Source organism: Lytechinus variegatus, chromosome 19, assembly GCF_018143015.1.
Source record: "Lytechinus variegatus isolate NC3 chromosome 19, Lvar_3.0, whole genome shotgun sequence".
In the NCBI taxonomy this organism is placed as follows: domain Eukaryota; kingdom Metazoa; phylum Echinodermata; class Echinoidea; order Temnopleuroida; family Toxopneustidae; genus Lytechinus; species Lytechinus variegatus.
The window spans coordinates 16,214,574-16,239,538 of record NC_054758.1 but is presented as its reverse complement, the minus strand read 5'-3'; the positions used below and the strand labels follow the sequence as shown (position 1 = coordinate 16,239,538).

Below are 24,965 nucleotides of genomic sequence, written 5' to 3'. Positions count from 1 at the left end.
TATTATTAGTATTATTTTTATTACCAGCAGAAGCTGTTATTAAAAATGACATCCCCTCCAATACAAATCCTATTATCTAGAGGTTGCTCGCACGCTTCCAACACACTTGATCCCCTGCATCTTTAATTAAACCATTTGCTTATAGGCAGCAATTGCTCAGATAAAATCGAAATTAGCCTGTGCTTGATCAGGGCGCCTATATTAATGAAATACATGCTTTGACCCCAACACACGCATGTATCATCGATCGTTATTACTATCATTGCATAATATCGTGTAATCTTGTAATGACAACATCGTTTTTGTTACCAAAATGAATTATTTTCATTTTCGGAAATACGAACCTTATTTAATTTTCGGATTAACGAACCTTATTTCGTTTTCGGATTAACGAACCTTATTTCGTTTTCGGATTAACGAACCTTCGGAATTACGAACCTTATTTCGTTTTCGGATTAACGAACCTTCGGAATTACGAACCTTATTTTGTTTTCGGATTAACGAACCTTCGGAATTACGAACCTTATTTCGTTTTCGGATTAACGAACCTTCGGAATTACGAACCTTATTTCATTTTCGGATTGACGAACCTTCGGAATTACGAACCTTCGGAAATACGAACCTTCGGAATAACCGAACCTTCGAAATTACGAAGCTTCGGAAATACGAACCTTCGGAATAACCGAACCTTCGAAATTACGAAGCTTCGGAAATACGAACCTTCGGAATAACCGAACCTTCGGAATAACGAAGCTTCGAAATTACGAATGTATGCGCACTATACACTGTATATATTAAGAGCTAAATTAGCACTTCATTTTTTAGAGTGTATCTCTTAGCTTTGATCAACTATAAACAAAAATAATAAGGGGGGGTTAAGATATGGCTTATGCGGAAATATTTTATAAAGTTGCAATTTTCATTTTTTTTTTTAATTTGGGGTAGATTTTTACGTAAATCCAGAACAAGATATTTAAACTTTTCGTTTCCGTTTGCTTCATTTCTCCCTCTTTACCTTTTTTAGGGGGGGGGGGGTGGGCGTGTCCATCCCCCTATCTGTACGCGAGCTTCTCCGATCAATTTCACAATCTCTTTGTTTTTGTCACTCCTTCATATTCATAACCATTCTAGTATCTTTTATCACCGTTTTCTCTCTTTTTCGCGAATTAGGATATCCCTCGCTTTGCTCGGGAAGCAGCAGCCAGGGCCTCGGCAAGAGGCTAAATTACGGGTGCTGATTGATGTGACAACTTTCCTTGATTCTTATTGAGAGAATACTCTAACTGTCGGATAAAATATGTTGTACAACGCCTACTTAGCTTGTTGTACGCGATCAAATGGGAGGCTGAATGTCACACATTCGTACCGTTGCACACAAGACGTACCATCCAAAATGTACCGTCCAAAATGTACCATTGCACGGCTTAAGAGGAGACGTCACAATGCGACTTCATTAAATAAGGTGACAATGCGCGTACAGCCCGCTAGCTAAATGCGCAATGTTGTCCAAGAGCATGTGCGCTTGTGGGATTTTGCTTTTCGCTTTCAATATTTTTGCTCCCTTTTCATAGATTACTGGACCTCATGCGAAATCTCGAACCATCGCACTCATGCCTATTCGCTATTTGTATAATGATGATGCTGATGCTGCTGAATATTAACAATAATAATAACAATATTAATAACAATGATAATGATGATGATGATGATAATAATAATAATAACTCACTTCCCTTTTGTGTCTGCCTACACCTTTTCTTTCATCCCCTTCATTAACCTGTTTGGTCATCTCTTCTCACTAATGCCCCTTTTGTCTGTTGCTGTTGAATGTCTGTGGTCTGTATCATGGTTGTTCCATTTTATATGTTTGTCATTTTGCCTCCGAAGAAGATTCTGCTAGAATCGAAAGCTGAGGCCCCTTTTGACTCTCTCTTTTTTAGATAAGCAGTTTTCAGCAGCTTCTTTTTGCCAATAATAATAAGAAGAAGAAGAAAGAAGAAGAAGAGGAGGAGGAGGAAGAAGAATGATAATAACAATAATAATAGTAACAATAATAGTTATACAAACACAGAGTTATTATTTTTATTGCAGTAATAAAAATGATAACTCGGTGTTTGTATAACTAATATCATTGCCAGTAGACGTCTCTAAGCCCTGAGGAAAAATATTAGACAAAGAAAGAAGATTGGATTTAAGCTGTTCTGTAGACGGGCTCCATGCAAAAAAAAACACACTTAACATATAAGTTTTTAGGCGACTTTTGAACGGAGAGCATGGGGGTGACTATACAGTGCGTCCCAGAAAAAACGAAACCGAGATTTAGCGATCATTTATCATTACTTAATCATAAATAATATAGCCAAATGACCTACCAATTTAAAGCTTAGAATCTCCTCTTTCATCTGATATTACTTAGATTATTTCTCATTCACGCATGAGTGAGCAAATGCAATTTGAAGAAAGGATATCAAAAACTCATTTGGCGGGGGGTATCTGCGTTTCAAAAAGAAACCCACATTTTTGAAAAGTTCAATATCTCTTCTTTAATTTGATACCTAAATTACAGAAAATGGTCAAGAAATAACAAAGTTCTGGTCATTTGAAATAATGCTTGAATTTTAATAATTTCATAAAATGAAGAGGTTCTCCAGGATGGCTTTCAAACTCTCTCGACACTCTGTTTTGTTGACGATCAGCCATGCATTAAATCTTTTGTTCACCATCGAAAGCTTCTGTTGGAAACCGGTGAAAACATGTTTATCTCATGAAATTATGGAAATGCAAGCCTTATTTCAAATGAACAGAACTTTTTTATTTCTTGACCATTGTTTGTAATTTTGGTACCAAATTAAAGAGCAGATATTGAACTTTTCAGAAATGTGGTTTTCTTTTTGAAACCCAGATAAAGCCCCCCAAATGAGTTTTCGGTATCCTTTCTTCAAATTGATTTTGCTCACTCATGCGTGAATAAGAAATAACCTAAGTAATATCAGATGAAAGAGGAGATTCTAAGCTTTAAATTGGTAGGTCATTTGTCTATTCTATTTATGATTAAGTTATGATAAATGATCGCTAAATCTCGGTTTCGTTTATTCTGGGACGCACTGTACAATGGAAGATGAGACAAGTTCTTTTATGAAGCACTCCCCAAAGCGGTTCAAATTAATTTGTGGTAATGACTGACCTAATATTCAACTTATAACGAAAAAAGCAAGAAGCAAGTTTATTTTAGTAGACCGAGTAATCAGACTAACGCAGGGGCGGGTCCAGAATTTTCCTAAAGGAGGGGGGGCAAATTTTTTGGAGGAAAATTTTGACAAGCCCCATAAAAGGTTTTTGTGGTTTTTAACCACACATTAAGGATATTTCGTACCCGAAAAGGGTTTCAATTTAAAAAGGAGGGGGCACACCTCGGTTTTTCTTCCCAAAGGGAGGGGGGCACATGCCCCTTGTGCCCCCCCTGGATCCGCGCCGGAACTAACGTAACACTGCCACGTTCGTTAAACATTCATTTGTTTGGACGTCAGTTAATTTTTGACAGTAATTAGTGCGATTCACAGTAGTAACAAGCCTTTTGGTGATAGTTTTGTTTAGAGTTCAATCTCGACAGACATTTTTAAGATATAGCCCCCTCTATCGAGGAACTAAGACATTCATTTTATTTTATTCTCTCTCTCTGATCTGTTAACATGACGTCCCGCATGACGCACTTTTAGATCGAGATAAATGATAATCTAACTCAATAGACATAATTATTGCGTAAACTTTAAAAAGAAAAACGGGAACGGTCACAACCAATCAGTCGATGTTTTTTAAAGTTTATCAACATTATCAAATTTTGCTGAATAGATCGTTGTGAATATATCACCTTCTGTAGGCTTACACCACTGTTTTCATTGTTACATTATTGGTTAATTAATTACACCGGTTACGGATTCAATCACTGGCGGATCCAGGGGGGGGGGGGTACTTCCGACTCGTGCCCCCTCCTTTGAGAATCATAATCAAAATTTTAATCTAAACTTATGCCATTTGTACCCAAGTGTGCCCCCCTTGAAAGCGGGGACTTTTTTTTCTTTTTTGGGGGGCTGCCATTTTTTGCAGACGAAATTACTTTATATCTTAGGTAAAACCTTCTCTTTTTTTCGGAAAATGTGCCCCCCCCCCCTATCCTTGAGAAATCTTGGATTCAATTATTAGGTTCCTTGAAACTAGTCTGCGTCACTGTTAGTTTTCTTTTGCTCTCTTTTTCATCTATTTTGTTTGTACATTATTATCATGTGTATAGTGCAAGGTTTAGCTTTGTAATTTATTGTGTATATTGACAGTTTTTTATCTGTATAGATAGGGCTCCTTGCCAGAACAATATTCGATATTGAAAGGGCTACCCTGTATAAAGAAGACCAAATGAAATAAACAGCGCTGAGGGTCTTGCTTGATCAGTATAATTCTATTCATGTATTCATAAATAGCACATTTTTTTCATAGCAAATAAGGGACTGATTCCAACCATCAGTAGACTTTCCGGTTAATAGATTTTTTTTAAATCTAGCTGAAAATTTGCACTGGTATCTTTTTGTTTTATTGTGTACAGCAGCAATCATTACATAATTAGTGTTCGACATGAAAAGGGAGGAGAATATTAATGTGATGCAGAATTGGCGGTGGGGGAGGGGAGGGGGCGGGGCACGATACCAACAAAATGTGATAATTTTTTGGGGGGAGGGGGTCTCCCCAGCACCACATCTTGAAAATTCAATATTAAGCTTGATCGAGAGAGGCGTTGGAATGACGGGAAAAAAGGCCTGTATACATTTCTGTTTTCTTTTCAGCGGGCTCCCTGGACATGCTGGATGTACTTTTATTAATTATTACTTACTTTTGATTTTGAATAAAAGCATCATGCTGAGTGCATGGCTCGGTGAATTTTGGCACAAAAGACCTGTACTGAGCGCACTGAAACGTAATTAGCACTATCAAAGGCACTAACAAACAACCGGTAATGTGGCAGCGAGGCATATGTTACAACAATGGCATGTAAGCATTGCGTTGTTACAATGCAATGCTTATGCATGCACAGTGAAATAAATGTTTTGACTTCACAGTCCGAAAGATGTGACTATGCCCCTGGGCTAACTGTTGACAACGTTTCTGTGCAGGCGCGCGGTACTCGCTGATGACCCAATACCATTCAAAAACTGTTCATTCTGCGTCCTATTATTGGGTGCGATATCATTTATGTCGATCATGGATGCATAGGCCTACTCATCATCAGACCACATAGGGTTTGATACCGAGGTGGACGATTAACCGATGGACGACGTAGTTCAGTGCCTCAACATGCCAACGACTCCCGATGTAGGCCTACTTATACATAAATTTATATTACCAAGGAGATTATATCTCTACAGCAAATTCCAGACCATTGTTGTCAGTGACCTGTATACGCGGCACCGCACAATACGCCACGGATAAGCAATTAAATCTCACGGCCTGCAAACATTTTTGTCAAGGATGACAGCTTGCCGCACGTTTGTCTATTTGGCGACACTCACATGCCTCCCTTCATGATAAACGATGACATCGTCACCATCCTACCACAGAGATCCGCCGATGTCGTCATCAACGAGGCACTCGCCATCGCTACGACAACGGGTGAGGCGGCGATGGGGACTGGTGGTGGTCGTAGCGACGTTCGCCCTCTATTTCATGCTGTATGGGATCCTGTTCAGCTACAATGTTCTCTTCGTCGCCTTTCAACAGGAATTCAATAGCAGTGCAACCATGACAGGTGGGCCTATATGCAGTTATTTCTATCAACAAATTTATATTGCGCTGAATATATTCATCTATATATAAAATCATCTATTCTTTTCTATTTAGCCAAGCTCGAATGAAGAAACGAGCGCGAAAATGCTATCCTTCAATCTTTTTAAGTGATATCTTTTCAAATAAGATAATATATAAACGTGTGAGTTAAAATCTTGATACCTCATAATTAAATCCCAAATTTAAGGAAAAGAATATGTAATGAACACATAATTATCGTAATATAATAAAAATTATATGCTCATTATTATATTTAGCCCCGTTTGGAATCAAGCTCTATTATATTGCCTTAAAGAGTATATAGGCCTATGCGTGGGCCTATGTTCTGCAAAATAATTTGATACCATATTTATGTGGTATGTGATAACGCTTGGATGTTCAAGAGGTATTCTTTGCAGAGAAAAACAGTTGGAAAGATGGGGCTAGAATAGATCCGAGGGCTGGCATCGTTTTTCACCTTAAAAAAATGTCAGCCCTCGGATCTGGCCCTTCTAACGGGGTGCACATGATTTTTTTTTCCAATTTTACGTCTGGTAATTTAAAAAATATCTTTCAAAGATAAAGGTGTGTATTATGATTTACCTTCTACGTATTTGCCAACTATTTTGATACGAGACCAATAATATGTGCCTAGATAGGTTTTGTCAGGAAAGAAATTTAATGCAATTTTAGAATGTTTCAGTTAAAGTTTAAACATGTGTTAAACATTTTTACTTGGTCCAGGTTATGGTAGGCCTATAGACAATTGTATATGTACATATGTTTTGAATGTTTCAAAAGCAAGCGTTAGAAACGTTTGATACCCCCCCCCCCCTTATAGAGTACAAGATCTGGTGGATGCCATATTTTGTTCAAGTGTTAGAAATATTTCGTACTAGCTAAGCATCTTCATACAGGTGTCATAAATAGTTAATACAGTTATCTAGCATTGATGAGTATAGATGTACAGATACACAGGAAGTATCTTTTTATTAATAAGAATGCATGTGTTGCTTTATGCACTCCATCGGCGGATCCAGGGGGGTGCGCAGGGTGCGCGCGCCCCCCCCCTAATATTTGAGCGGCGCCGAAGGCGCCGCTCAAAATAAAAAAAAAAGTAAAAGAAAGAAAAGGCGCCGCTTGAAAAATTAAAAATAAAGGAAAGAAAGGGAAAAGGCGCTGCTTAAAAAAAAATATACACTGATATAACATTAGCAACAGTAAAGGAAAGACTATCCCCAGCAAAGCGTAATCATATCATCTTCCTTATTTTTTCTTTTAACTACCCTTTTCCCAACAACTTCGCCGGTAGCAGTGCGCTGCCTGCATATAACTGGCGCCAATCAAGAATAATCAGCGCCACCTTAATCTAAATCGGCGCCGGACAAGAATAATCAGCGCTATTTAGTTATAAATCGGCGCCAGTCAAGAAAAATCGGCACTGCCAGAGTCTTAACCGGCGCCGATCAAGGATAATTAGCGCCACCTAAATCTAAATCGACGCTGGACAAGAACAATCGGCGTCATCTGGTTATAAATCGGCGCCAGTCAAGAATAATCGGCGCCTCCTGGTTCTAGATCGGCGCCAGTCGATTATGGATTGCCGCTGCCTGAATCTTACGTAACGTCGGTAAAAATAATCAGTACTACTTGTTTAAATCGGCGCCGGTCAAGACAAATCGGCGCTGCCTTTGTCTTAACCGGCGCCACCTAAATTTAAATCGGCGCCGGTCAAGAATGATCAGCGTCCCCTGATTTCAATAAATAAGCGCCGGTAGAATAATGAAGAAGGGCCTATTGCTAACCAAATCTAGATCGGCGCCGCGGTCAAGAATGATCGTTTTGCCCTCCCCCAATAATTCCGCATGTGCAAAAACAATAAGATGGTAATGTTACACAGAAATCAGCAAACGAGACTGAGCTACACAACTCGTTCTTTATTAAAAATCGTGCTCAAATTATCCGCTTTTCAGATTGGAACATAAAAATTTTCAGCTCGCGCTTCGCGCTCGCATCATTTCTGTAGCAAAACCCCATACTTTTCATGATTAAATAGGTGAATAGAATGTCCCGTTTTTAGTTCTGAACCTCAAAAGAACTCCCGCTTCGATTTGCAATAATCTTTTGTTGGATATAATCTTGTTCTTTATTAAAACGTACATTAAACTGTAATGTTTTCAGATCGAAATATCAAAATTTTAAGCTCGCGCTTCGCGCTCGCATTTTTTTAGATACCCATCTTAATCATTGGTACCAAGAATGCTTAGAATATCAAGCTTTCTGGTCAGAATATAAGTAAATTTCAGCTCGCCCTCGGCACTCGCATTATCTGTGTAGTGAGATATGTATCCTCCTCATGAGTTACTACAAACAGTCCTAAACAGGCACCTTTTTCCTGTTTTCAGGTCAGTATACTTTAAAAATTTCAGCTCGCGCTTCGCGCTCGCATTAATTTGTCGGTGAAATATGTGTCTCTATCTCATGAGTCATATATATCTATATGATATTAGTCATATATATATATATATATATATATATATATATATATATATGCATGTGTGTGTGTGCGTGTTTTGACAGGGTCAGGCATTACCCCTTTTTCTTTTTCAACATTTTCTTTTATGGCGCCGGTGAAGTGCAAAAATATGTGCGCCGCTCGGCAGTGCGCCCCCCCTTTCGCCAAAAGCTGGATCCGCCTATGCACTCATCTGTTATTGAAATTCTTTGAATTACTTTATAGACATTTTACAGTTAGTCCTAGTAACGGTAGGGTATATTAGGAGGTTAATTTCGGTAATTCAGGGAGAACCACCTAAGCTAGAATAGACTACAGATGTTCGTATAGGCAGTCTAAGTTAAAACTGAAGGACTACGTCGGTGACGAGATAACGACCCCAGCTGCCGCCGGTTCTCCACCGACATGACTGGTCAAAATTCATGTCATTATTGGGTGCTCGATCTCGTCCACTAATTCGTTGAAGCCACATCTCTCTTATCTGGGGGCTACTCATCGAGGGGTAACACAGTCTGCGGAGGCCGAGTGGAAGAGACATCGCAAGCTGTGGAGGCCAGGAACTGGACTGACCACCAGGGCCGAGTGGGGCATGTCAGACCAGATAGGATGATTACAAGATTTGATTAAATCTTTTAATAAGTGTATTTACCAGTTTACGTATTCCTCATTTGGTGTCAAGCAGCAGTAGATAAATAATTAAAAAAAGTCACTTCCCACGTGACAGTTTTAAAGATTGAAAAATAAATGATAATGGAGTAAATGTAAATAATATATATATTTCTAAAAAGTTTTAGCAAATTGTGTATCCGGGATATAGGCCTACTCATAGTTTCAATGAGGTTTTTTTGTATGATAGATCGTTTTCTCAATTCACCCTTGCCATTTCACTAAATTGATAAGTTTATAATTATAAAAACGTAGTAACCTATAATGAAAATGCATACCTACCAATTTTTTCATCTGACATTACTTTGGTAAAAGTGCTATTAGACGATTTGTCGTTTTTGCCCATATTAAACGGATTTTACTATTATCCAAGAGTAATTTCTACTTGTTGCATTTAATAATTTGTCACAATAATATTTACGTTTAGATGTTCGGATGACAAAAGTTTTATCCAAATCCATAAAGTTTTGGCCTTTCTTTTAGCTTTATCTCTTTCTGTCATATTTCTCTCTAATCGTATTGCAGTGTAGCAATGTCGATTTCATATGTGTTGTATATAATGTTCTTTGGATTGTTTTACGTATATGATGTAAAGTGCATGGCCCTGGTTGACAACAGTGTCTAAACCACTGAACAGGCTACCCTGGGTAAAGAAGACAAATAAAATAAAATAAAATGAACCTGTGAACTATATACATTACAACCCTCAACCGTGGATTATAATCATGATAATTGTGACCCACTTTCTCCCTACCTTTCTCTGTTTGCTCTGAGCCATGATAAAGGAGACATAAATTGTCTACCCTTACAAAATCGGGACTAGACTAAAAAATATAAAAGAATTAAACAATTCACACTTTGGGTAAACAGACTCATATATTTTGCCAGAAGTTCAGTTGAAAAAATAAGCAATGTATCCATTGTAAAAGGGAAATTTGTAGGCTTAATATTCCAATTGTAATTTGCTTAATGATGTTGTCATTTCAGAAATGGGAAAATCATAAAAAAGTTAAAATTGTTTTGGGTTAATGTGTGGGAGGTGCTCCGGAAGCTATTGGCACATGACTGGAGTCAAGAACAATATAGATATATTCAAGACAATCGATATCACCACCCCCCCCCCCCCCGCTGAAAGAAAGATTGAGGGGTTGCAATTGAGTAAAGACCTTGTATTTTGTACACTGCAAAAACTCCGGTGTTTATTTAACACCAGCACGGAATCTTTATATATTTCCACACCCGAGAAGTATTGAAACAACACCAGTTTGGAATCAAACCGATGCTGTTTTAATACTAATTGGTGTTGTATAAACATCTATCTGGTGTTAGACCAAAACGAAACTGGTGTTGTTTAACACTTCTCTGGTGTGGACATATATAGATTCCGGTTGGTGTTAAATCAACACCAGAGTTTTTGCAATGTACACGGGTGGTGAAAGGGAGTTTCGGTAGTTGGAGGGAGGGGGAGGGGGGGGGGACCTCTATGTGACGTTATTTTCTCAGTTGAATAAGCAGGAAATATATGTTTACAGTAGAAACGCTGTTAAAGATTTGTTTCGGCACAAAAAATATTAAGGGGCCGGAAGTGTGAGACTATAGGCATGGAGATAACACATTGCTGTTTGACCTATGCATTACCATGATTACGATAGTATAAAGTTCAGAACCCTGTGCAGATTTATAAATTCTTTTGTTGCATGCGTCTGACGGCTACTCCCCGCACCAAAAATGTCTGGCATTATTTTTTGAATGACCCTGATAATAATCAAGACAATATCCCGACGATTTCACGAGGTTTCTTTTTCAGCTAGGCTTGCCCCCGGGCTAGCCTAATTTTGGGGATCCTCTTCAAGGCCCTCCTGACCACACCCACCACTGACGACCAGTCAGACGCGAGTTTCTTTACTAGGGGACATCCGCATAGTGCTATGAGGATGAAAATTGGTAAACTTTTCAGCTAGGCAGATGCAGCTGGTTCCCAGACTATAGTAGTTCAAGTGAAGTACTAGTAGGAGGAGGAGTAAGTAGTATAGGAGGAAGAGGGAATTAGTAGGAGTAGAGGTATGAGTAGTAGTATATTAGTAGTAGTAGTAGTAGTAGTAGTAGAAGTAGTAGTAGAAGTAGTAGTAGTAGTAGTAGTAGTAGTAGTAGTAGTAGTAGTAGTAGTAGTAGAAGTAGTAGTAGTAGTAGTAGTAGTAGTAGTTATATTAGTAGTATAGTAATAATGATAATAATAATAGTAATAATGATAATAATGATTATAATATTAGGCATTTATATAGCGCCATCTATATAGAAATATTCTATCCCGAGGCTCATTGTTATTATTATTATTACCCCGGTTTTAGCAGGAGCTGTCTCGCAGCGCTCATGCATTCCGGGAATTAATCCTGCCGGGTACCCATTCACCTCACCTGGGTCGAGTGCAGCACAATGTGGATAAATTTCTTGCTGAAGGAAATTACGCCATGGCTGGGATTCGAACCCACGACCCTCTGTTTCAAAGTCAGAAGACTTATCCACTGGGCCACAATGTTCCACTAGTAGTAGAAGAAGTAGTAGTAGTAGTAGTAGAAGAAGAAGTAGTAGTAGTGGTAGTAGTGGTAGTAGTAGTAGCAGCAGCAGCAGTAGTAGTAGTAGTAGTAGTAGCAGTAGTAGTAGTGGTAGAAGTCTTACAAGGGCGCCGAAAGCGGGGGGGGGGGGGCAGGGGGGACACTTGCCCCCCCAAACAAATTTTTTTGGGGGGCAAAACGAGATTTTGCCCCCCCCCCAATGTGCCCCCTGAAAGTAGAAAAATGATAAATTATTTAAGGACAAAAGTAAACGATGAAGGCACTTTTCTGCCTAAAAATTGTCATTTCCATTGTCAAAAATGAAAAAATTTTGCCCCTGACGGGGCAATTACATTATCACAGTAAGCCTCGCGTCTTTTCTACGAACAGTTCCTCTGTGAAACATACCTTTGATAAGCCCCTTTTCCATCTTATTACAGTGTGATAACGTTTAACCTTTTAATGAATACATTTCAGACTAAAACCGAATGGCAAGCTAATTTTTTTAAATATCTAAACCTACAAATTATGAAAAAGATGGATATCTTCTTAGATAAATTATTTGATTTTATATATTTCGATCTAAAAAGTGAAAAAAAATCAAGCACGTTTTGAAATAAAGAGATGGCTGTGTATTTATGCAAAGCGCGAGCGATTTTTTTATTTTTATACTATGACCCGAAAGTTTTCTTTTTTTCCCCCAATTATTCCCCTCCCTTCCATCATTCAACTTTCTTCCCGGTCCTATCTTTCTTCTTATTTTTCGCCTCACCTTCCGCCGCTTCGCCCCCTTGATGGCAGGAATTTTGTGTAAAAATGGAATATAAGTCTCGTTAATAGAGTGTCTAAAAACAAACTTTGGGGGATTAAACATAGTTAAAGTTCACTGTGAAGGATTAATCATAACTCATGAAAACTATTTTTTATACTGAGTACGCGAACAATTAAAATATTCTTATATTCCAAGTAAATTTGGAATAAAGGGAAAGTGAATTGGCTTAACAAAGGTATGATTTTACTGGGTATGGAACATTCTCGTCTAACCGTCTATGCACTAAATTTACTTATAAGTATCCAGAGGCGATTTTCTTTTTTCGTCATTTTTATTAGTTATGAAATTGACAATGGCCATCGATGTCATAAATGTCATCACTCTTTGGTTGGCATATAGGGCTAGATGCGAGTTCGAGAATAGTTGGGCCGGTATGCCTTTTCTTTTCCTAACCAAGTTCTTAACAAAAACTATCTGTTTATATATATATATTTCGAAATTCGAGGATACATGTGTATAATTTCGATTTTAAATTATGTATTTTTTCCATAATAAAAGAGCACAAATAGTAGGTTGACATTTGATATTATGTACCCCCTTTCCAAAATGGTAGGGGGGACGCGTCCCCCTGGGATTTCCGCCCATGGTGATGGGGGAGCTTTTGCATTTTCTAGAATAACATTGAAAAATTTCGTGCACACTTTTGGTGAATTTTGCCCTCTCGATCGGCGGCCCCCGGCTGCGTACGGTCATGTTTGTCATCTTAAAGTCTTTAAAAGGCCTATATTACATTGGTTTGAAACAATTGAGTTTGCAATAAGGCTCGTAATTTGCTGGAACTGCGACCCTGATCATGAAGAAACACCAGTCTGGGTCAGAAGGGAGGAAACAGAAGGAGCAAAAGAACTCCAAATTTATTTTTGAATGCTCTTAGAAACGCAACTTTTACACTCAATTTTTACACAAAGTTCTTACCGTGGGGGGGGGGGGGGTCCCACACCCTCTCCTGCTCGATCGCTTCCGTATCTCACGCTTTCAAAAATATTGTGCGCCATTATTAAGAGACATCTAACAGATGGACAACCAGTCACAATGGTATAATGTTTAAGCATTTATTCAACATACTCACGCAACGCAAGCTGCCGGCCGGAAGGGGCGAATACCCCGATTAACAATAACAGCAAACTGTAAAACCTAGGCCACAAATGGGCGGCATACAACATAACGCCATGGCGCAACCACTTTTTCTACCTTCCTTCCCTTTTCATATAACAAGAAGACCCTAAGCAACAAAAACTAATTCAATACATGTTTATAAAAAGGGTTGCAAAACAATCCAATCTGCTACGTTATTATCCTAAACCATGTAAGTACACTGGTGTATGGAAGTTGTAACTAACAGTAAATAATATGTTAGTCAACAACAAATATGCTCAATAAATGTTTTTCAAAAAGGGAAGGCACCTTTGTAACAACTGTACCTCACAGTAACCCATAATACATGTATATGATCTAGGCTAATTAAAGTGAGTTATCACTAAAATCAAATACATCGAAAATATATCACGAAAAAATAGACATAAAATCTTAAACTAAAACACCTATCTCAAACTACAAAATCATCTATCTAAGATACCTGTGTATACATATCAAACTCACAGTCTGTCTTATCTGTTTCCACCAAAAAAAAAAACATTGTACAAGCAAACGCGAGGGTGTAAGGACAAACTGCATAAGCATCACGTACATAATACAGCATTCTACAGTGTAGTGATCGCACTAAATATACACCTGTGCGACAAGTGGGCATTACATGTTTTGCATAAGCACTATGACTAATAGTCATCCTAAGCAAAATAATGTAAAGAGCAATACAATCAAACCATCAGAATAAATCAATATGCACAAAATATGCTACATACCAAAACCTAGCTATATACGCAAAATTCAATGTAGGGCTTTAGCTGTATGTGCAATAATGCAAACAATAAGTGACGGAAAGTAACATACAATGAACAAACATTTATATAAATGAAAGTAAAATCAACAAAACACAATATAATAATACACATACTGCATAAAGAACTAAAATCATCAGTTCTAATTTTTCAACAACAAAAAAAAATACACCCCATTCATATGTAAAAATAAAATTTGATACATGGACATTGCATATAATGAGATCAAAACAAATGAGTAAGTTTGGCACTATCCATCTCCTACCCCGTACAGCCTGCATCACAAAATACATGCATACAAAGCAGCAAAAAGAAGGATTTTTATAACACCCATCCTCTGTTCTGTACAAGCCTGCAACATATAAAACAAAATACTTTTAGCAACCTGATAATAAAACAGCACATGGGTGAAGACACAATTGAGTTTGATTCATTTATACATATAACACACAAAAAGTAAATAAAAAGTATGACAAAAAGGCAAATCAACACATCCGGTATAGGGCACTAAAGCCGCAAATGTAATAAAAAAAACTAACGCTCCAAAGAGATATTACAAAATACATTAAATAACATCTCATCCTGCAAAAAGTAATATAAATAAAACAAAATGAATTACATAAAGTATTTAGTAAGGCATTCTGCTGCATGGAGGATTGTACGTGCACTCATCTAGAACAAAATGCACAAAGATGCACATAAACACAAAGCATACAAAAATAACAAGCATGATTCCCGATATCACTCTCCTTGCCTTGTGTTCGAAATGACAGATTTAGGGACGCAATCACCATATACATGAAAGTCAGACCATACACAACACTCACCAAACCAGCAGTAAATCAACGCACAACCTGAAGGGAAAAAAATAAATGGCAAACGTACAATTGACCTTCCCTAGCCTCATAAGCATATGTGCACAAACTTTAATAATGAAAATGTATAAACTTAGTACATAATAACATCAACTAACAAAGGCAAAATAAGGTAATGCAATCGATGTCCATTTGATGTCAACATCTGCAATAAAAATGTCAAGCCAGTAATGCAGTTCTTTATAAGTTCACACTATCGTCGTCAAGGAAAGCAGTTAGGGCCAAACGTGAAGGTAGGACTCACAAGCTCAGAGGCATAAAGTTAATGTCCGGTGGGCGGCCCGAATGGAGTCCCAAGAACAAGCTAGTGAAGTTGTCCTGACGAAGCGTTGAGATAGGCGGCTTTTCAGAGATGGGTGACGCCAAGAAATGTAAATGACGACAAGATGTACCAGACTTGACAGAAAAGAAGTAAAAAACGTCCCTAATGGAGAAAGCATCAAATCCACTGGGAGCACCTGGCGGGGGGCCAGGAGGATCACTTGGGGAGATAGTACACACTCTGTTTCGTCTACCGGGAGCACCTGGCAGGGGGCCAGGAGGATCCTCAACCTGCACTGTATGTGGGACGTCATCAGGGCCACTCAGTAGGAAGTAAAATGAGGCCCCAACATCAGCTCTGAAATTCTCTTTGTCCACAACTAATCTGGTAGCTGGATAATTCTCATCAAGACACCGGCCAACATCAGACGAAGGAAGATGGGCAAGTGGGTCAGACAGCCGGAGAGGGATGGACAAAGCTCTACTGGCAGAATCTGGAGGGCGACCAGGAGGGTCCTCAACCTTGATGGTGTAGGGATGAGAGGAGGGCCCACCAATTTGGAGGGGAGTGGCAAAGCTACCGACGTGGAGTTTAGGCGAGTTGTCTGCGAGCTGGTAAGTAGTGTCTATGGTAGGCTGGCAACTGTCTGGTGAATGCTCGTTAGCAAGATGAGCAGGACTATTGCAATCGGCATTGACATCAATAAGAATGGTGCCGGATACATGTGGGTTAGAAGTAGAGGCTAGTCCCAGCTGCCTGGGCTGACATGTAGCATCAGGGTCAAGATGTCGGATGGGCTGGTCCACGGACAAGCTGTCTGCACCAAGGGATTGAGTTGGTGCAGATCTTTCGCTGTCAAACGAGCAAGATGAGATATTTGCGCGGACGCTGAGCGGCACCGGAGGCGATCTGTCTAACTTAGCGGAGACGAGTGGAACACAGTTCTGACTGTCTGTGCATGCGGTACGCTCGGGACCATAGGTATACGAGGGTCCATCACCGAGTACGATACAGTGTCTTGCAGGACGGATAGTGATATCGTGACGTACAATGAACGGAATGCCAGCGTGTATTGTTACATCTGAGGAGTCTACAACAAAGCCTTCAAAGAAAAAGACCTGGTCTTCTCTCGTAAAAGTGAGTGATGTGTTCCCAACAATGTTACCAGGAAAGGACAGATTTTGTGTAACGGAACAAGATGTGTCTATAACACCTCCAAGCTTTCTGACAAGTGAGGAACAGATTAGATTCATTGAAGAACCACTAACAAGGTATATTCGGACACACTTTGAGCCATGAAAAACATCAACATGTGGAGATGTAGCCTTACTAGGTAACTCAGAGACTCTGGCCACTGGAGACTGTGGCGAAAGATCACAAACCCTGTTGTGGACATCATCTGACCCTGATGAGCCACTCGCATTACTGCAGAAATCTTCTCCTTGAATCTGTGGTGACCTGCTCAACTCATGTAGGTCCTCGAAGCAACCAAAAGTACCAGGCAGGGGTTCCAAAGAAACCCTAGCAGTTAAGTTTACACTTGAATCTAAAGGACTATCAAGATCGTAACAATCTTCAATAGTGTCATCATCCGATAAGGCACTGTCAGAGACAAACTCAGAATACATGAGATCATGATCAAGACTATCATGACAAGTACTCAAGCTACGTGATTGGTCTGAACAATAGCGTTTCGACATTACCCGGCGAGCACATGTGATAATGTTCTGTTCATGCTCCGGCAGAAACGGACAATTGCTAATATGATGTTGGAAATCAGAACGACGAGCAGAAAAGCACAAGGGGCAACACATATGGCTAATTCTATCATCACCTTCACAATGACAATCAGGTTTACTAGAGCAAAAAGTATTCGCGCTACTAGAAGATCTATGACTATGTGAACTAACACAACTAGATATGGTAGTGTGCATTGCCCTTATTGTTTGGGGGTGAGGTTGGTATATACCCCCGATTGGATTATCACAATCGTCGTACAAATCATCATCATTATTACCGATACTTGGATCACTCTCGGTCACATAATCATGCATCTCATTTCCGTTGATTTGAATTGACTCAAACTCTACATCAGAAATATCAGGGCTGCAAGCTCTAGATCTACTTGACCTGGAATGATTAGATATGGTTGCATGCATTACCCTTACCTTCTGGGGAAGAGGTTGATATGGAGACCCCATTAGACTATCATCAAAATCATCATACAAATCCTCATCCAGCCTGACACTCAAATCACTCTCAGTCACATATTCATTTCTCTCACTTCCATTGATTTGAATTGACTCTGACTCTTGATTACAATAAGTAACATCAATATAAGAATGATCAAAATATAACTGTTGATTGAAATGCCCTTTATCTTGGGCATGCTGGAGACGAGGTTGTGACCTCCGCCTCGGAAAGGGACGGGGATAAGCCATCGAAACGGGCTATAAATGGGACTACAGCAGTACGAGCAAACATTAACCACCTATCACGACATTGGCATTATCGACCGACTGACTGCAAGAAAACGCATTAAGTCCATCGCAAAATGAATCAATGGTGAGTACGAAATTCCGTAGCTGCCACCACGCCATTATTAAGAGACATCTAACAGATGGACAACCAGTCACAATGGTATAATGTTTAAGCATTTATTCAACATACGCAACGCAAGCTGCCGGCCGGAAGGGGCGAATACCCCGATTAACAATAACAGCAAACTGTAAAACCTAGGCCACAAGTGGGCGGCATACAACATAACGCCATGGCGGTGCCCCATTCGGGATTTTGCCCCCCCCCCAAAAAAAACTGAAAGTGTTCCGGCGCGCCTGGTAGAAGAAGAAGTAGGAGTAGTAGTGCAATTCGTTGTTCTTGTTGCTGCTTTTTTTTATAATTGTTGTAGATAGTGTTGTTTAAATCATAGAGAATCGACGTACTTTATGCATTGCGATCTGAGTTCTGTAGATAATAGCTCACTCGTCCACTGCAATGGTACGATATTGAATAATGGGTTCCATGTTAATGTAAGAAACACGCACAGTGCAATTAATCACCATTCATGAAAAAGAAAGGGTCTAATTAGACTTATCGAATTGTGTGTTGCATTCAATGTGAATCCAAAAGTACACCGTATGATAATGGCTTGACAGATATTCAAATTAGCTACTCTCATTAACCCTACGAATGGGGACCGTTTGATAATATAGTAAAATAAACATGAAAATAAAATAACGAAACACAATGTTGATGTGGGTATTCCAATGTACTTTACAACATCTGAGTAAACCTTATTGTAATACTCAACCTGGTAAAATTCTTTGATTTCTTATTCTATTTGTGGAATATAATGTTCATTGCCTATTGTCATAGAATCAACTGAATTAATTATATTCCTTTGCTATTTTCTGTATCTCTTAAAAAGGATTGGTCAAAATGACCAATCTGTTGGTTAATATGTGTCCGACCGATAAAATTGGTCAAAAGCAACCAAATTATTGGTTCAAATCGACCAAAATTTTGGTTGATATTGACCAATTTTATTGGTCGGACACATAATACCAACAGATTGGTCATTTTGACCAGTCCTTTTTAAGAGTGTATATATATATTGTATATATATATATTTATACATATTGTAGTATATAGAAGTGTATATATATATATTGTAGTATACAGAAGTGTATATATATATATATATATATATATATAGATGTATATATATATATAATGTGTCAATTGTAGGAATATTTATAGTATAACATACATTTATGTCTAGGTATTAGGAAGTATGTACATATACCATGTTTATTTATTGTTTGTCTGAAAAATTGTAAATGTTTATACAGTGTAACTATGCTTTTTAAAAAATAAAGAACCCTGTGGAAGGGAAAAAATAAAAAAGAGAAACGTGGATGAGCCAAAATACCTGCGATTATAAACATTACCCTTAATCTATATATTTCCATTCGATAACACGTTATACCCGTCAAAAATCTTGACTCCCTTTACCACTGAGTTATACATACATACATACATATATAAGGACCTGTCATTCTGGCTTACGCACGCTGATTTCCATACACATCATCGATCTTTTATCGATCCAATTAATGTGACCAGTCTATGCCTACATTGTGAAACGATTGAATAAAAGTATTTGTTAAATTAAAAAGTCAAATGAATTGAATTGTGTGAGATTCAGACACGGGAGTCATAGAGCTATGCTTTGGTGTCTTCCCAAAGGTTGTTTACTCGGGTCAGCCTTATTCTTATGTAATTGAGGTAAATGATTTCATTTACTCTGATTAAATATATACATATATGAATGTTATTCATAAGCTTGTAGGCAAATCAAGATTAAAAACTGTGGATATTGTTGTATAGTTTGCATTAGAAATTCTTTATTACGGATATCCAATCGAGAAAATGCAGCTGTCACAATAGTATTTCAATAGGATCTGTGAGTTTATGAATAAGGCGTACAGACCAAGAAATATACAATAACCATTCCTGTTGGTTCTCTTTTTCAGGTTGGGTTGGAAGTATTCCTCTGAGTATCTCGCTCATGTTTGCCCCTCTCATCAAGATGGCTTCGGAAAGATTCGGCTATCGCTCGGTATCTGTCTTCGGCATCTTGATGGTTTCGGCTGGGATCTTCGTGACATCATTCCTACCGAGTCTCCTTCCCATGTTCGGTACATACGGCTTGATGTCTGGAATAGGTGCTGGTGTTGTAACCGTCTGTGCTTTTGACCTGATCGTGCTATACTTTCCAGAAAAGAATACGATGCGAGCAGTGGCCATCGCTGTTACAGGGTCAACAGCAGGTAAGATATCTTTAATTTACTTAATGTCCTTCAAGGATTTCTTAATCTGTTTCAGGAACACAAAACAGAAGTGTAAGCCGTTCTAGACATAAATCTTCTGAATCGCTGAATAATGGAGCAAGCATTAAGCGTTTTGTGCCCAAAATGTTGAAATGAATATTGTAATCTTAATTCATGCTTTTGGACGAGAAGGGTCAGAACGGTTGATAAATTTGGAAATTGACAATTTTTCGTATTCTTTCTTTCGTTTCCAGGTATGTTGTCACTAACACAAGTCATGGATCTTACTATAAGAGAATTCGGCTGGAGGATCACGCTAAGAATTATGGGAGCCTTCCTCTTTGCTGTTGGCCTTCCATGCGTCCTAACCTACACACTTCCCGTAGATCAACAAGAAAACAATAGGAAAAATAAATACTGCAAAGTAATATTTAAACCTGACGATACTACATTATCCGAAGCGGTAGCTGATCTGGAAAAGTGCCCATTGAATTTTCCATATCATTCTAAGATGGAAGTAGAATCAAACAAAATATTTATATCTGGTAGTCCGCCAGCTTACAGAGTTGTTGACGGATTGGGTGAAGATACCCCGAGTTGGCCCCTTGGAGAGCAACATGTAGACGCCATTACTGAAGGGTCGGTTTCCGATCGTAGTGTGAACGTTTGTTCTGATAGTGAACCGGAAGTCGAAGAGTCAGAGAGCCCGGAGAATCGCTATCATCAATTGACTACGAACTGTAACGTGTCATCTCAAACACCTTGGAGTGGAAACGAGAGCGGTGATGGTGAGAACGATACGGTCGACGCGATCAGGGTAATCAACACGTCGAACGGCATCTGGCAAAGCGATGACGACTCCCCAGCGACCATCGCAAGACGTTATCCGATCAGTAACCATCAAAGACCAACCCTTTCGGTTGTTGTCCATGATGGAAGTGCCTTCCATCCAGAAAAGCCTCTTGAGAATTTGCCAAGGCGTGGGATGCTTCGGAAGATCTGTACAACACTAACCTTCCCTGAGATCTGGATGATTTCTGTTGCTACGATACTCAATGGAATCGGTGACTGTTTCTATTATGTAAACGCGGTGAGAAAGCAAATAAATATTATCAATATAATTTTCATTTTTCAAAGGAACGCGAAATTAGTTTTGACTTAAAGGTATTGTTTAACTTTGTGAGCAGCCAATTAAAAAAAATTCTCAAACCAAGATGAAACATGTGTACAAGTACATGTATTAGAACTAATAAACCCTGAAAACAAACATTATTGAGAATGAAAAGCTAAAACTACAAGGCAAATCCCGATTTTGTAAATAGGCGTCTTATAGACACCTAAATACTACACATAAGTGTATGGGATGAAATTATGATGGTGTTTCCGGTCACTTTATAATTCAATTTTTGAAGCACTAAATAATTATTTTTGAACGCAATTTTTTCTGGGCTTCATTTTTGTAACATTTCACAGGTACAGGTGACAAGTGTGACCTTCTAGCTCAGATTTTTTTAAAGTCAAACCAATGTTAACCAATCACTTTAAGTGCATAATTTTTAGTTATCCGTTGCTGCAATAGAATTTGGACAGAGGGGTGTTCTATCCGACCGAGCACTTAGACATCTTGTATGATTCGATTCTCTACATCGAATTATTTTGATATGTCAATATAATACTAACCGTTTAACATAAGTACTTTTATTGCAAAACAATATCCGTGTTCTTGTTCATTCTGTAAGTCCACTGCGGATGTGTCTTTGGTATGCCTACATTGTTACGTAATTCATAAACACGCCAAGAACGATTTTTTTTAAAATAAACCCATCCAAATAAGAATAATAGTTTACGTTAAATTTTCTTGTGTAAGAATAATAATCAAATGCTGATTTCGCTTTTGGCCAATGCAATTTCGATCGACTGAGAATAAAATTCAAATATGCTTTACAATATTTAAGCCAAATAGTACGTTCATTCTGTCATAACTTTATGATCTGCAAGTTCACGTAACACGCCCTCAACGTTTGTTCCTTTGCAGATAAGCTATCTTGTATCCATTGGCTTTGAGGAGCAGATTGGTGTCCAATTTGTGTCTTTCACTGCGGTGTCAAATTTCGTTTTTAAAGTGGCCTTAGTTTTTATTGGAGAGTATCTTCCATTTCCGAGAATCTTCATTCAAGTGATATCCAACGTTATCAGTATCATTGTGTGGATCTTGCTAATGGTTCTTAGAAGCGTTATACCCATCTACTGCACGGCTGTTGGTAAGTTGATTGTTGATTGTCGAATATAGTGGCGGATCTGGGGGAGGGGTTAGGGGGTTTAAACCACCACCTCGGGCTCCCTAAATGATTTTTAGAAAGGAATGTGGGACCAACACCCATTTCCTATATACTAGAGTTGCGCGAGCAGATCACTACGGGGTAGGGGGTAGCACTCATCTACGTCGCAGCTTGTCGTTATTGGGTCAAACTAACTTGTCAAATCCCTCTCTCAATAGCAAAAAAAACATACAGAATAATTTTGGGAAAGCCATTATGGTATACCATCTGTCAGAAGAGAACTTTTCCACGCATAACGCCCAAACAGAACAAGTATAATAGTAGTACGATAGTTAATAGTCAGTACTTGTAATAATCAGATAATAGTCGTAAAAACGGAGTAGCAGCAACAACAGTTCCCATTATTGTAGTCAAGTGTCCAAATGAATATTTTACAAAATGATAATTCGACATTCCGAATCCTTTTACAGTTGCTGGTATTACATTGGCCATAACCAATGTCGTCACGTTTAGTCTTGCTCCTGATTTCTTTGGCCAAGAGAGGGCGATGGAGACATCATCCGTCATCTTCTTCTCCTATGGAACTGGGTATCTTCTTGGCTCTCTCGTGGGTAAGTAATCTCATTGTGCTCATCCGGTATGTTTATGCTTGTGCGCTGCACAAGGCCACCAGACAAAGGCCAGGGTCATAGTATCAGAGTCCCTCATTGGGACTGTGTTGGGTCAAATCGATTTAACTCTGATTAAGTCGCTGTATTCTGGCCCTTTATACGGGATACGTGGCACTTTACCTTTGATATAATTGTAGTTACAATCTGTTAAGGATAATGCTATGCAACTTGATCTTGGGCCATTTGACCACCTGAAACTATGAGCACGTTTTACATATGATCAGGGTCCCGTAAGACAAAGGTTGATTGATTGATCAATTGATCGTACGTACGCTTGATTTTCACGATTGGTTGTACATTGTAGTCAATGGAATCAATCGTAGAAAAAATGTTCTACGATCATTGCTAAGCTTTGTTTGGAGCTCGGGTCCTATACCGACGCTGTCGACTAAATTAATGATTTTCCTAATCTTGTCGGTTGCAATGTGTGCCCTTCAGGGAAGGCCTTTCAGCAAATTAATCTTGTGACCTTGAAATCGGCATCGGATGGCTAGCCCTTGGCCTTCGCCTCGGAGGCCTGGGCCTCGCTTACAAAGGGTTACAATTGATCCAATCAATCAAAACTTTATGGAAATCCATCAGTGTCATAATTTTTTTCAACAGGAAATTTGCACACTGTCTTTTGAAACAAAGAGAAGCACTGCGAATTTTCAAGAAAACAATGAATGCATAAATATACATCATAGAAAATATTTTGAACAAACATGCATAATAGATGTTGACGTTGCTGGCCGTCCATAGTTGTGATTGATCGGATTAATCCCAAGTCTTTGTAAGACGGGGCCCTGAAGTCCTTTGTCTCGGGAAATCAGTCCTTGGCCTTGTATTGTTCTCTGACACTAAAGCTTTAAGCATATCCAGGGTATGGTTTTCTGGCTTTCCGCTCAAACTGTGTGCTATGTTAGGCAAGGCATTCAAAGAAATACAATCTCATTCTCCTTCCAACTACTAGGTCAGAGTATTGACAACACAGGTTCTTACAAGGGCGCCATTTGGGCTTTCATCGGTATGTACGTCACATCCGGGATCTTACTGCTCTTGGCGCCTCTGTACCAACGCATCTTTGCACCCGAACGGTTCGTGACCTTTGACCTACACCGGAAAAAACGGGATGAGAGGAGGGAGAGGAACCGCCTGAGAAAGAGGGACAGACATCGCTGTAAGGTTTCAAATGGAGATATCATCGTGTGTGAACAAGTGTCAACTGTTTAACAATTCTTCTCATTCACCATCTGACCATTGAGGTGATGAACGCCCGGGGGGGGGGGCACTTACATTGACGAGTGGATACCATGCGCGACCCCCCCCCCCCCCAAACAAAAAAAAACATGGAAAAAGGATGTCTTTTTTTAAGATAGGGCACGTTACGTAGGTAACGTAATAAGGGTGTCAAAAACACTAATGAAAAAAGGGTATCTATTCGCTAGGAAAGCTATGTGTTTAGGGTCAGATTTGAAGTGTGGGAGGTGGGGCAGTAATATTAGTACTGCTAAACCCAATGATGTAGGAAAAGCTAAAACCGACGATCAACGTCCGTGACATAACAATTACTTGTTTAGGGGTTCAATTCAGGAAATTCTTGCCAAGAGTATCGTTTTGTTTCTAATACTTGTTAAGATAAGGGTTTCACACGCCAATACTTGTTAAGGGTGCATTTTCAGAATATAGAAAATACGTGTTTAGGGTGCTTTTTGAGACCCCATGGTAGCGCATGGTATCCACTCGTCAATGGAAGTCCCCCCCCCCCGGAATAAACGCCATTCTCTGGTTAAAAG

At 39.0% G+C, this 24,965-nt stretch overlaps 1 protein-coding gene across 1 annotated transcript; it reads left to right on the top strand.

The window, feature by feature from the left end:
* Positions 1 to 4,974: 4,974 nt before the first annotated feature.
* On the top strand, positions 4,975 to 24,499 carry LOC121405899. Its single transcript, XM_041596892.1, has 6 exons — positions 4,975 to 5,791; positions 19,944 to 20,240; positions 20,495 to 21,330; positions 22,276 to 22,501; positions 22,990 to 23,130; positions 24,143 to 24,499. The coding sequence occupies exons 1-6, from the start codon at positions 5,578 to 5,580 to the stop codon at positions 24,400 to 24,402; spliced, it is 1,974 nt and encodes a 657-aa protein (XP_041452826.1). The 5' UTR covers positions 4,975 to 5,577; the 3' UTR covers positions 24,403 to 24,499.
* The last annotated feature ends 466 nt before the right edge of the window (positions 24,500 to 24,965 follow it).